Genomic DNA, 12943 nt, shown 5'->3' on the forward strand with positions numbered 1-12943 from the left:
GAAGGTTTTCCGCTGATCAATGAGGAAAGCAAAAAATCTTCCACTAGCTTCTTCCCTCGGAACCACCAAGATCTCAAAATGGGGCTCCCAGTCTCAGGCAGAGACAGGAAAGATTTGAAAACTGTTTCAACCAAGGTTAGCTCTTCCTGATACCCCCACCCCCACCCTACCACCTGGTTCCCGGGTGACAGAGGCAGCCAACTTGGAATTTGCCCATAAGCAGATCTTCACTCTCCCTTTTTCCACCCAAACAAGTCAGTAGACCAGGGACATGGACGAAGGTGTCGGTGGCTGAAACAGAATGGGCTGGCCACCAAGGGGCACTCAACTCTGGGACTTCACCTGTCTTAATTGTGTTCAGCACCTCCAGACAGCTCAAATGCATGTGCACGCACACACACCCAGGTACACACCCCCAGACCGACACAGTCACAGACCGTGTTCCTTGGTTCTTTGCCCTTCAGAAGCCAAAGCCCAGGAAAAGGTCAGTGATATTCAGAAACCCTCTTCAAAAGCACAAACCAGGTGAAAACACCAAAACCAGAGATCTAAATAAATACAATCAAATTGTAGACATGAATGAACAAAAAGAAAACAACAACAACAAAAAAAAAAAAAAAAAAAAAAAATCTAGGAACCCAAAGTTAATTTAAGCAATTTAAAATCAAAGAATCAAGTTTAAATATCACTTTGTATCTGAGGTCTTGAAACTCTGGATTCTTCTACCGAAGAGCCCTCAGCGACCCGGCCGACACATTCATACCGTCTTTAGTAAACAGCAGTTCTCCGGCACAAGAGCTGTAATTGGCAGGAGAGGACCCTGATAGTTTTAAATGAAAATTGATCACATTTGAAACCAGAAGATAAAAACAAAACCTTGTCAGAGTTTGTTTAACTGCCTTTTGACCTCTGAATGAAATGACATTGAGGAATAAAATAACATTTTCCAGAAAACCATTTCCAGAAAAGGCTCAATCCCAGGCGACACTGAATGACAATATTGAATAGAATATTTTAAGATCCTAAGGAACACAGGACAGAAATTTTAAAAAGAAAAGAAAACCAACAATTTTTAGGACAAAATGTGTATAGGCTCGAAAGCACAGTGAAATGACGATGAAAAAAAAAATTGTATGGTTAACCCCCAGGAAAAATCTAGTTTTAGGTTTTATATATTTGAACTCCAACTCAATTCAGATTTTAAGTCATTTGGCTGGTAATCCCCCCACACACACACACTTTATCTGATTCCACACTAAAAGTCCCCTGGGCAGATTAACCAGTATGATTTTCCTTGATTTAGGAAAACATTTGACCCTTTAAGCTCCAGACGTTCAATGGCTATTTCCAGGGAGAGCAGGAAGAGAGGACTTGGGACTGAATGGCCCAAAAGCTCCTTTGAGTAGCCATCTGTTATTCCAGAGGACAGGGCTGTCCTGGTCTCTTCTCTGGGCCCGCCTGGCCCTACTCAGTCCAGAAAATCGAAGAGAGGCTTTTAAGAAGGACTCAAACCCCATGAGCTGCAGGGACAACTGGCTAGCAGGTCCCTCTGCCTTCCCTTTCACACAGGACCGACCAACGCCAAGGCTGCAGCCCCTACAGGCACATGGCCAGGCTGACCTCAGCCCAGGCGAAGGGTACAGCAGGCAGCAGAAGCTGCGTTTAAGGAGCAGAGCCCTCTGCCCACTGCCACCTATTTAAAGGGACACACAGAGACCCTCCCCAGTAGAAACCCTCTCCGGGATGAAGGCAGTTTTTGACATTCGGGGTTTGGAAGTACCCTCTCCAACGGGGCTTTCAACCATGACTTCTAAATAAAGGTCCATTAAAATTCTTTCTGATTTTAGTCCCGATCAGTACAGAAAGGCACCCGAGAGAGGCGGACACAGCACAGGCCTGGAAGGGGCAATGGCTACCGCGTGGCCCCGAGTTTCCCACTCATCTGGCGTTTCTGAGTCTTGCTGTTGGTTGGTTGGGGTCTCTACTCCCAGAAACAAACTGAGCCCAAGGTCGCCAATGAGCGGCTTCCCCACAGGTCTCTGAGTAAGCCCTTCGGACGCTGTCCAGCTCTCGGAGACCAGGTACCACCAAATACCACCCCCGTGAGCCAGCCCTGGGAAGTGGCTGGCTGAGGAGGCGAGTGAACGCTGGCCACCACCCACTGAGGCCCCGGAGGGCTGGGGACGTGAGAGAGGAAGAGCCCCAGCAGACCGTGCTACTTAAGGTCACGCTGTCACAAGAGGCAAGGGCAGCAGCCCAGTGCCCCAGAAGAGTTAGAAACCCCCCAGCTACCAACCTTTCACAGTCACTGTCTGATGACCCCTCCGAGGAAGGTGTGTGGTCCCAGCATAGCTCCGCCACTGTTAGTGAAAGGTCAGTGGCCTCACCAGCCGCGGGAGGCAGGCCGGCCCTGTGAGGGTTAACCTGCTGGACCAGCCATCATAGGGGTCACCGTGATGCACAAGAAGTTGAGCATCCCGGTCCCCCATGGCTGGTCTGCTAATTACATTTGCAATTATAAACATCACAACCTCCCTGAGCAGGGGCCAGGCCACACCAGCCGATGGGACAACTGGATGTAATCCCGCCCCAGGCTGCCCAGCTATACCCTGAGACCCCAAGGCCAGCTGAAGCTTGTGAACCCCTCCTCCAAGGAATGACCACGGCTATCCTAATTTCCCAGAGGTCTGAGTTAGCTGAGCCTCAGAAAGGGGAAGCACCACGAGGAAGCTCGTGGTGATCAGGAGTCACAGCACCCACATGCTCAAAAGATCTTTGATTTGTCCCTAGAAGCCAGCAAGTGGCCTCACAGGCAAATAGGAAGAATGTTCAGGAAGCCTCCAGGCTCAGATCTGTCTGGTTCTAGCCCACTCTCAACTAGTGCCCTTCATGGTTTCCCAGGAATGATCTGCAGACCCTACAGTCACAAGCCCCTCCTAGGACCATGGACACTCCAGGGACTGTGGTGACTGTAGAGAACACTTGAGGTTGAACATTCCAGCTGAGCTGATGTTCAGTCAAGAGCCACCAGACTCCAAGACAGAAGCCGCCAGGGGGCTGTGGGGAGTGCCGGCTGCTTTTGGGCAGAGCTCCTGGTCATGAGGGGAAAACACTTGTCAAGAGGGATGGACAGAGTCTCAGACAAAATGAGGATGTCCCAGGTGGGTCAGCCTTCACTCTGAGGAAGTAGACTGGGGTTTAAATAAGTATCTACTGTTCCTTCCCTTAAATATGGAACCACAAAGGATTTTAGTCACTTTGAAGAAGTCACATAAAGTATTGGAGGATACAAGTTCTAGAAAGAGGTGCTGTGGAATTCTCTCTCCTATACCCTGCTCGTGCACATGGCCAACCTTACAGCACGCACGCTCTCTCCATGAGTGTCTCCAGACACCCTTCCTTTGGCCTGCTACAGTATGCAGACCACTGCTCAGAAGAAACAAGGCATTTTGCAGAAGACTGAGGAGACCAACTTTTTCTGTGAGTTTAGCTTATCTTGAAAAACCATTTGTCAAGAAGTCCAATTATAGGAATGTGAACTGATCGTGCAGGTCACAAAATTAGGAGTGCCCCCTGAGTGAGGGCCAGGGGCACTCTAAGAAGGCAGGCTGCCCACGAAGTCTCTGTCACAGCCATCTCCCTCCAAGTATCCTCCCCCCCAAAGTCCCCTCTGTCCCTTTTCTAGGACTAAATGGAATATCTATTGATTACTCCAAATCAATAGAGTGAAAAGATTCCTGTTTGGTGGGCCAGATTGTTTCTTCTCCTCTTTCTTCTCAAGAAGGATCTTTTCGTATATCCTAATTATTGGTAAAATAGAGGATTGTTTCTAAAATGAAAGGAGCTGGGGAAATCATCAACTCCAAGAGGAAATTCCCAGGTATGTCAGGATCTCACTGAGCTGGAAAGGGCCTTCCGGGGACTGGGGCCTGCAACCCAGGCCTCCTGTGCTTCCCATTTCTGGCCCTAGGGCCGAGCAGCTCCCACCCCCACCCCCATCTCCTACCTTCTTCCACAGCAGTCCACACCTCCAGAAGGGTGGCAGGCACCTAGACCTTTATTTCTTAGAACCCCTCCTTTGGAAAACAGAGACTAATGTCCTCACTCTGATTTATTTTTAAAAGTACCATTAAAAATTAATTTCCCCCTTTGTTTTTCTCTGGGTCACTGATTCTGAATTACCACGTGGCATTTTCCCTATGTGTGAACCCACATATTTTACCTTCAGGACAGTTTGTTCTTTGTCTCCCTACAACAGCAAAGTGGTCATCAGACAGTGATGAGGTCCCCGCCCCTCCTCTGGGTCTGGGCTGCGGCCGGTCCCAGCATGGCCACATCTGTACACAGGCCCGCACAGGCAGACACACTCACTCCCACTCTGGCTGATTATATATGTACATAAAATATTGATTAGAAAGGGTAATGGAGTCACCTACAGAACTGGCTACGGGAGGAGGAGAATGAAGGAGGGGCAGGCAGGAAGGTCCGCATGTGTGTCTGAGTGTTCATTTCTCACCTGGGAAGGTGAGAGGACATTGGCATTAAAGACCTCCTGGTGTGTCAGCAGGCCAGAGGAGGCCCGGAGGGTTCGTCCTCTCTGAACTCTGGTCCCCGTGCCCTTGGGTTTTCTCCAGTCCAGGAACGTCATTGAATCTGTACGGGCAAAAACTATGTGTACAGAGCACATGAACCTCCCGGTGTGTGCATTTCTAATAAACGTGTCCATCCAACCGTCCTTCCAGCAGACCAAAGACTGTCCCCCTCCATTTTGTTCCTTGGCTACTGATGGCTCTAAAGCTACCTGCCATGAAGCCCTGGGGTAAGGTTCTGAAAGATGCCTCCGCGGTGGCCAGCCTCTGACCTCTGCAAGCCTGTCCTTGTCATGGTGCACCCCTGTACTGTGGCAGAGGCAAACCTGGCGGAGGCACACATCTGTATATGGGCTCGAGCTGCGGCTTAGCAGGTGCTGGGCTTTGAGAACTGGCATCACACAGAGCTGCTTCATTCCTCAGGGGTGGCACATTGATGTTTTTGGCTTTCCTCATGAAGTGAGAAGCTTTTATTATTATTATTATTTTTTTTTTTTTTTATAAAGAAACCAGGAAGTGTGGGGGATCCAAATCACAGTCAGGTTTAGTTTCTAAATGATTGCCACTTCAGATCTTTCCCAGACACCCAGGCCCTCGCTTCCCTCATCTTCTCCCCGCCCCCCAGTCCCTTTTTTGCCCACATTTCTCCTCAAACTCAAGCTAGGGTTCTTGTCAACTCCAGGAAGTGCCCAGACGCGAAGCCTTCCATCTCTCCTGGTTTTCCTGGTCTACACAATCAAAGAATATATTTCCCTCTTACACATTTTCATATTGATTGACTATGATTTGAATCAGGGACAAACACATAGATATTTCGAGCTCAACTAAAGAAGTCACCTCTGGAGAGAGGGAGTTTAAATAATTTAAATATTCAATATTTGCTATACTTGGTAATTTTATGTGAGGAAATGCCCCTCCAAACATCAAACGTTGTTCACAGCCTCACTTACCCCTCCCCCCTTCCTGGGGCATCTCTCACTCCCTTAGGAAGGAGCCCTGTGACGCCCCCCTCTCTGCCCCCAGTCTGGAAGCTGAGATCAGTGTAACCTTTAAGGAGAATGAAAAACCACTTTTCAAGCTGATGGAAATCAGAATCCGTTATAATTAAGGATTCCCCTCATCTCCCAACCCAACGTCTTCTTCTGACACTCAAAATTCTAGAGGCATCTAGAGGACCCTCTGCCTGGGGAAATAGAACTAGAACTGAAAAGGTCAGCGTGGGGCCGGGACAGTGCAGTCACCAACACGAGCTGCGGCAGTGAAGTTGCTCCCTCTCTCACGCGTGGCCCAGCGCGGGTGGAGTAGTCTGTGCTGCGAGGCGGGGGGTTAGGTGCTTCCTGGAACCCCGCATGGTCCAGGGTATTTATTTTAGAGATAAAGTCGTGGTTCTTCGGCAGGGGTTGTGGGGGCAGGGGGAAATGGTACCGAAATGAATGGATGGTAGTACGGAAGAAACGCTGAGAGTTCAGGGTGCTTCGGAAAACTGGAGGAAGAGCCCAAAGTTTCGCAGGAAAGCTGTCCGCGAGAATCTCCAGATTTCATCTTAATATTTTAATCTTTAGTTTTAAGACATCCGAGGGACACTCGGCACGCGCGCACACCCAGATGCCGGGACACTAGCCCCAGGCGCAATGGAACTCGGAGCGCCAGAGCGGAGAGCCCGGCAGGTGCTCCGGCAGGTGGGGTAGCGACCGCAGAGGGCGCGGGGAGCGAAAGCGCGGGTGGCTGGCGGGGAACCCGGGAGAGCGCGGGCAGGACGCGCGGGGCAGGCGCCCGCCGCTCGTGGGGCTCGGTTGTCCACTTTCCCATTGGGCGCGCCGCCCGGGTGCTGGGGAGCGCGTTCCGTGGGAGCAGCGCCCAACAGCCGCGACTGCCGCCCAAGCCTTTTGCACAACCTAAGGTTCTGGCGCGGTGAGCGACAAGTGACCCGGGGGCAGACACATCAGCTGGTCTGTTCGCGGGTCCAGCCTCCTCCAAAACCTTGAACTAACTTTGCCTGGCTTTCAGCGCCGACCCCGCCATCCCACTACTGGAGGGATACCGGTTCCCTGCGCAGGCCCAGCGGAGCGGCGCGCGCCCGGGACCCCGCCGCCCGCACCCCCGGGGCTCCTTGGAACCGCCGCCTTGTGCGCACCCTCGGGGCGCCCCACTGGGACCGCAGGGCGAGCGCGCCACTGGCCTCCTGCATTTCCAAGCTGTCGCGGCACGTTCGATTTTTTTTTTTTTTTTTTTTTTCTGCCTTGCGGAAATCATGTTTGGTCCCCAGGATGGAAATAAAATAAAAAAGCACCACGGGGAGCCTTTCTCGGACGGGACAGAACATCCTTGCCGCCACGTTCCTGCACCTGTTCTGGGCTTCCGCCTTCCCTTCACGGAAACTCAAAAATATTTTGTCACCATGGAACAAGATCAGAGAGTAATGAGAAAGCGCTACTCTTGCCAAAAGTGAGGGTTTGTAAAAGGGGATGCGGGAAAAGTTAGCGGCGGGTTTAAGCCTGAAAGAGAAACCCAGGAAGTGTGCGGCTTTCCCCCTCCTACGTCCCCCGAGTCCCCCCAGAAGTCCCTGCCACTTCAAGAATGTGTAGAAGAGGAACTGCGACACCCAGGACAGAGACAGCCGGACAGGCGGATGGATGAACACACAGACCGACCGAAAAACAGGGCACCTACTGGTTGTGGTAGCCGAGGGGGTCCGGGATGCAGAGTTCGGACACGTCCATCAGTCCCGTTTTAGCATTCCCAGTAGGTCGAGAAAGGCGGCAGGGAAATCACGCGGAAGACGAGTGAAGGGCACAGGCGAGGTGCGAGTCCGGTCAGGGGCACAATGAGCGGGAGAAGGCAGAGTGGGAGGAAGCGGCCGCGGCGGGGGAGAGGGAGGCAGGGAGCCGTGCGCGCCCAGCCCCGCGCTCCCACTCATCCGCACGCTGGGAGCGAGCGGGCAGAGGGGATGCGAAGCCGTGGAGAAGGCTGGGGCACCCGACACTTGAAGCCCACTAACCCTACTGTAGCTTTAAGGCTGAGAGACTGATGTATGGTTTGGCTCCTATTGGCTATCTCTCAGGGGCTGGACTTAAAGTGACAGAATCAAGCTGGGGTGGGGGGAGGGGGGCAAGCCAGAGAGACTTCAATGGAATAAGACGCTCGTGCGGACGGGCAAGGTCCCCACCTCCTGAGGAGTAGGAGGACTGGATTTTAGAGCCCCGGGGCTTGCCTTCTTGCAGTTAAGGAGGAAAAAAAAATGTCCAACTATCTGATGGGACTCGGGGTGGGGGGAGAGTTGTTGCTTACCTACCCCCACCCCTTTCTTTTAACTGGCAGGCCTAGCAAACTCACCTCTCAGCCTCTTGGAATGGGTTTGTTTTCCAAATTAAAAATGAGTCACATTTCCCCGCCCACGCACCAAGGAGAAGACGCCAGTGCCTTCGAAATTCACAGCCTCAAACCTTATATCTGGTGCCCAAATGTGCAAAGGGTCAGGGGAGCAGGGGAGCCACAATCAGAGAGCAGGAGGGAAACGGATGCCCTTCTGGGCTCCTATCACCCAGGGGCCAGACAGTTCAGAACTGCTGGCGTTATGGCAAGAAGCAGGGTGCACAGCCATAAAATGCTCTGGATGTGTGAAGTGTGGCTTCTACTCATTGGCAATTCTCTGTGATGTGCCCAGACCACAGGCACCCGCACATAAATTCCTGTCTGCTTAGGAAAATGCCATTGTGGTTAAAACCCCCAACTTACCTGCCGCATCCACTCCCAGGCACAACTAGGCACTTTCACATACACACCTGAATCCCCAGCTAGGAACACACCTGCATCCCCCTCCGCAGCTCCCTCCACAAGCCAGACTATTATGGGCTGCCACTGGACCAAAATGAGCTATAAGTCAAGCCCCAACCCTTCTTGTGGGGCTTTTCATCTTTGGAGATGTGCCTGCCACAGGGATAATAATCAATTTGATGATTCAAATGAGTGCGGGGAGGGGAGCAGGTATAGAATTATTTAAAAGGGGGAACAAAGCCTCAGGAGAGACCACCACCTTATTCTCCCATATCCTACAGAAGACAATGAGCAGTAGGGGGAAGACATAATTTTATCATCAAAATAATGTCTAAATGGAGTATAACTGCAGGCAGTGTCATGCATTTCAGGAATAAAGCAGGGAGAGAGGGCTGTGGGAAGGCCCAGGAGGGGCTGGCCACTTGGGGAGGGAATGGGCAGCAGCGTCACCAGTGATTTTCGACTTGGATAAATGTGTGCTCGGGCGGGCTGGGAAGGGACTGAGATTTTTCATACGTGTTGAAGTGAAGGAACGCGTGGGACTCTCCCTGCTCCAGCTCAGGAAGGTGTCTCACGGAGAGATGGATGGAGACGTCTGCTCTGTCAGCAGACCCCCTGTGGCCTCAGATTCTATTTTCCCAACACAGGTACTTTGTTAGAAAGAGGAGTGTGAGGCTGCTTGTCCTCACCTGGCTTTTCTACACGACTTCCACTTCTTGCCAAGACCTCAGTGACTTCTTTCTCTGGGTCCTTTCTGCCCCTCAGAAATCCATTCTCCTAGTGCACGGCAGCCAGATGGCACTTTGTAAAGTGACATCCAGTGTTCCCTTGTTGTGGTTAGGAATGAGGTCCCAGTTTGGCCTACACAGAAGGCCTGGGGCACAAGGTTTCTGTGGGTCGCTCTGCACTCTCCACAACCCATGCCACACTCCCTCAAGCCCCAGCCTTACCTACCACCTAGAAGCACACTCCTCCACCCTCTTTCTAGAACCTTCTGCTCTGCAGGATGTTGGCTGTGGTTTATCTTCACATGTGCGTTGGCCCTAGTGATACTTCCCTCTGCTCCCGCCCTGGACTGTGAGCCCCATAAGGCGTGACTGTCTGTTGTGTGCATTGGAGAATTCACCTGGTACACAGCAGGTGTTGGGTAAAGATTCTGTTGTATGAACCATGAAACTAGCAGTTTGGAGTTGGTACCACAGCCAGCTGAGGGACAGGCTGTGGCCCAGGAAGGGACTTAGCCCCTGACAAGTTGTATGGGGTCAGTTGGCTCCCTGAAGACACAGCACATCCGGTGGAGATAAAGGCCTCTTCAGAATTTGAAGAAAAAGGCCATTGCTCAGCCTGAAGCAGTGGGTTCGCAGATGCCGGGAGCAAAGGAGACAGGAGAAGAGGTCTGGGGTGGTTGGGGCCCTCCTCAGGTCTATGCCTGGCCTGCCATGCCCCCTCTCCCAGCCCCAGGGCCCAGACCTTTGTCTTGCCCCCCACTGACCAGAATGAGCTTCCACTGTTCTAGGGGAGAGAGAGGGCCAGCAGGCCAGGACACCCCGGTGACATAAGCCAACTTGGCAGGCCCAGGTTTCTCCTGTGACACCCCAGGCAAACCTGGCCAGGTCACACTCTACACAGGACCAGTTTCTCCCCCACCCGTTCTCGGCCAGCTCACCAAGGTGACTGGAATTCCTTCCCCAAACCAGGGCAACACTGGCTGGAGAGGTCCCAGTCCAGGATTGTGCTGAGGACTCTGGGATCTGGTCCTGACTCCTCCATGTGACCTTGCCAAGGTCATCCTTCTCCAGAAAGCAGAGGCTGTGCAGCGGGCAGAGCTGGGTGGGCAGAGCTCTTGGCTTCTTTCAAGCTTGAAATGCACTCATGGTTTCCTGCTTCCCCTGCCCACCTACAGCAGGAGCTGCTGGTAATGTGTCCCCAGCAAGAGCTCTGAGCCACCCCTTTACCTGTTACGATCCTGGTGCCCCAGGGGGCAAGGCAGCCCAAAGGGCGTAGGAAAAACTGCATTAAACACTGATGGCAGAGGGTGTAAGGTGACAGCCACTCACTTTGTTTTTGTGACAAACTTATTCAAATAGATAGGTAGTGCCCTTAAAGAACTGTACGGCTAGGAGAGGATCCGGGAATTGCAGATGGCCCTCGACTTACATGACTGGACATGATCTTTTCAGCTTCAGGATGGTGCAAAAACCCTACGAATTCAGAAGAAACCGTACTTCACATTTTGAATTTGGATCCCTTCCCAGGCTAGAGAGATGCAGAACAGTGGTCCCTTGAGATGCTGGGTGGCAGCGGCAGCGAGGGGCAGCTCCCGGGTGGCCACAGGAGGCTGCCTTGTCTTCGTGAGGGAAGACAATAGTGAGTTCGCTGTGTTGCTAAGCTATGACGTTCGGTGAGTTGAGTGTATTTGACATTTTCAGTTTATGATGGGTTTATAGGGACATAACACCATCGTAAATCAGGGGACACCTGTATTTAGAACTGACCAATCAAGAAATTTGCACACTTCCCTGTGTGGTCAAGTGTCTTACCCAAGGTCACACAGTGACTCACTGGCAAAGCAGGCCATCCATGTTCTACAAATTTCTACTTATTCAACTTCTAGATCTTTGTAGACAGGAGTCTTCTCTTTCCAGCCTCCTCTTTCGCTGGGTTCAAGCTCTTTCTTAAAGACTTCGCCTGGGAGATAGTGAGGACGTGGGCATCTGTCCACCCCTTCCCCATGGTCCCCTGGGAGGGAAAGAGAAGTGCCAGTAGGTGGAGGCCAATTTCACGACGTGTCACCCTGCTTGTGGCAGTTTATTAGGAAGTGCGATCACCTGCAGCACAGCCCCCTCTATTCCTCAAGCCCATAGTTCCCAAGGGACAACAGGCACAGAGTCACGGGTCACACAAGCACGGGTCCACACTGACTGACCCCCTATTACTTCCCATTATGGGCTGGCTGAGCCCCCAGAGTGGCTGTCCTGGTGCCTACACCTGGCTCCTGACCCAGGCGCAGCACCCCTTGCCAGAAGCCTGGCGAAGATCGCCGCCCTTCACAGAGGCAGGTTTTGTTGTATCTCCCCTCCCTTGCAGTAGCCTCCCTGACACTAGTTATTTTTACACACATGCACACACAAAGGCAGCAGCAAGAATTGCCTCGAGTTCTCAAATTCTGTCCTTCCCACGGGCATGTCTAGGACCAAGGATATGAGAAGGGCTTTTGCATTTTTCAAGCCAGACAGCTCAGCAGGAGCTGGTGGGCCCAGGTGGGTCCTCAGGAGAGCAGACTTGCTGACCTCATCAGTAAATGATAAGAGCCACCAGACATTTCTATAGGTCTGCCCTCTCTGCTCCCTAAGTCCAGCGGAGGTGGGAACACATCTTCTGGTTACACCATCCCCACCCTCCACCCATACCCAAGTTTCCAGGTAAGAACCATGCCTTTGAGAACACCCAAGGTGTGAGGCCACTTCTTACCACCAGCCCCAGGATGGGGGGATCCCTCCATGGGACTGTCAGACGCGTACACCACGCTGGCTTCTGTTCCACCCCAAGTCCAGGAAGGCCATCCATTGACAGTTCACGATGATCAAGGTGGGCCTGGCCCAGACAGTGAGCCTAACCGGAGCGCCTCTGGGGACAGGGCTCCATGGGTGCCGGGCCTGGGGAATGTCCCTGACTACACACTTCTGTGGACCTGCCGTCTTCTCACATGCTTGAATTTAGGGTGTCGAGTTATAGCCCCGAGTGGTGGTCAGCAGGCTGCCAGCCCATTGGCTGGCACTCGTCCCAAGGATCATAATTAACTGATAACGCTAATACAATGTGAGTTTGTCCTCCATAATAGTCTCCTGCTGACAGATAAATGCTGCGGAAACATGATGGCTTTTCCTGAAACGGTAATGGGCCATTATTGGGGCAAGAAGGCTCATGTCCTATTAGCACTGCCACCACAACGCCAAATAAAATACGAGGGGGACGTCTCGAGTGGATAAATGCTCGGGTTCCCCCGTCCCCTCCACCACCATCATCCATTTCATTGTCTGAAATCCCTGCCAGGGATCTTGGAATAACTTCCAGGTATTTCAAAGCTCCATGGTTTATTTTGTCCACACCTCAGATCCCATTTTCACCAGCCAGCGGAATAGTCCAGTCAAGCTCCCTGCTTGCCACAAGGTTGCCTTCTTCCAGCAGACTTTACCCCGTTGGCCACTGCAGTAACCAGGAAAGTGAGATCTGTCACTCCCTAGAAACAAAGATCTTTTCCCTCCTACTCCCCAGGAGAATAGGAGAACATCTTGACTGTAATAGCATTGTCCCCCGCCAAGTTTCTGGGGGGTGGGGGGGAAGGAGGAGGAGAAGGGGCACAAAGAGAGAGAAGGGGAAGGGAGGAGGAGGAGGGACACTGAAGAAGGAGGAGGAAGAGAAGGAAGGGCAGGAAGGAGCACCATGCTTTGCTAGTACCTGGTAGCCAAGAAGCATTGAACAGCTAGCTATTGACTGAATGAATGATCTAATTAAATATTTTCCATTACAGTGGATTGTGGTTTTCTTTTCTTATAACAAAGAAACTTGACCTTATTTTT

The 12943-nt window shown here is 52.0% G+C and overlaps 1 protein-coding gene across 6 annotated transcripts in view; it reads right to left on the reverse strand.

Annotated features, from left to right (window-relative positions):
- The window catches only part of ESRRB (estrogen related receptor beta), a 514135-nt gene that overhangs the window by 449207 nt on the left and 51985 nt on the right, over nt 1–12943 (reverse strand). For 3 of the 6 annotated variants that reach the window (XR_013761975.1, XM_079128062.1, XM_079128064.1), the window contains exon 1: nt 7260–8513. The exons of the other annotated variants lie outside the window; for them this stretch is intronic. Coding sequence is in view for 1 of the 3 variants with exons in the window: in XM_079128062.1 (XP_078984188.1) it covers nt 7260–7309 (50 nt within the window). In the remaining 2 variants the exon portion in view is untranslated. Of the gene's footprint in view, nt 1–7259; nt 8514–12943 lie in introns of those variants that run through there. 6 annotated transcript variants of the gene reach the window in all.

This window comes from Sciurus vulgaris (genome assembly GCF_902686455.1).
Source record: "Sciurus vulgaris genome assembly, chromosome: 2".
In the NCBI taxonomy this organism is placed as follows: Eukaryota; Metazoa; Chordata; class Mammalia; order Rodentia; family Sciuridae; genus Sciurus; species Sciurus vulgaris.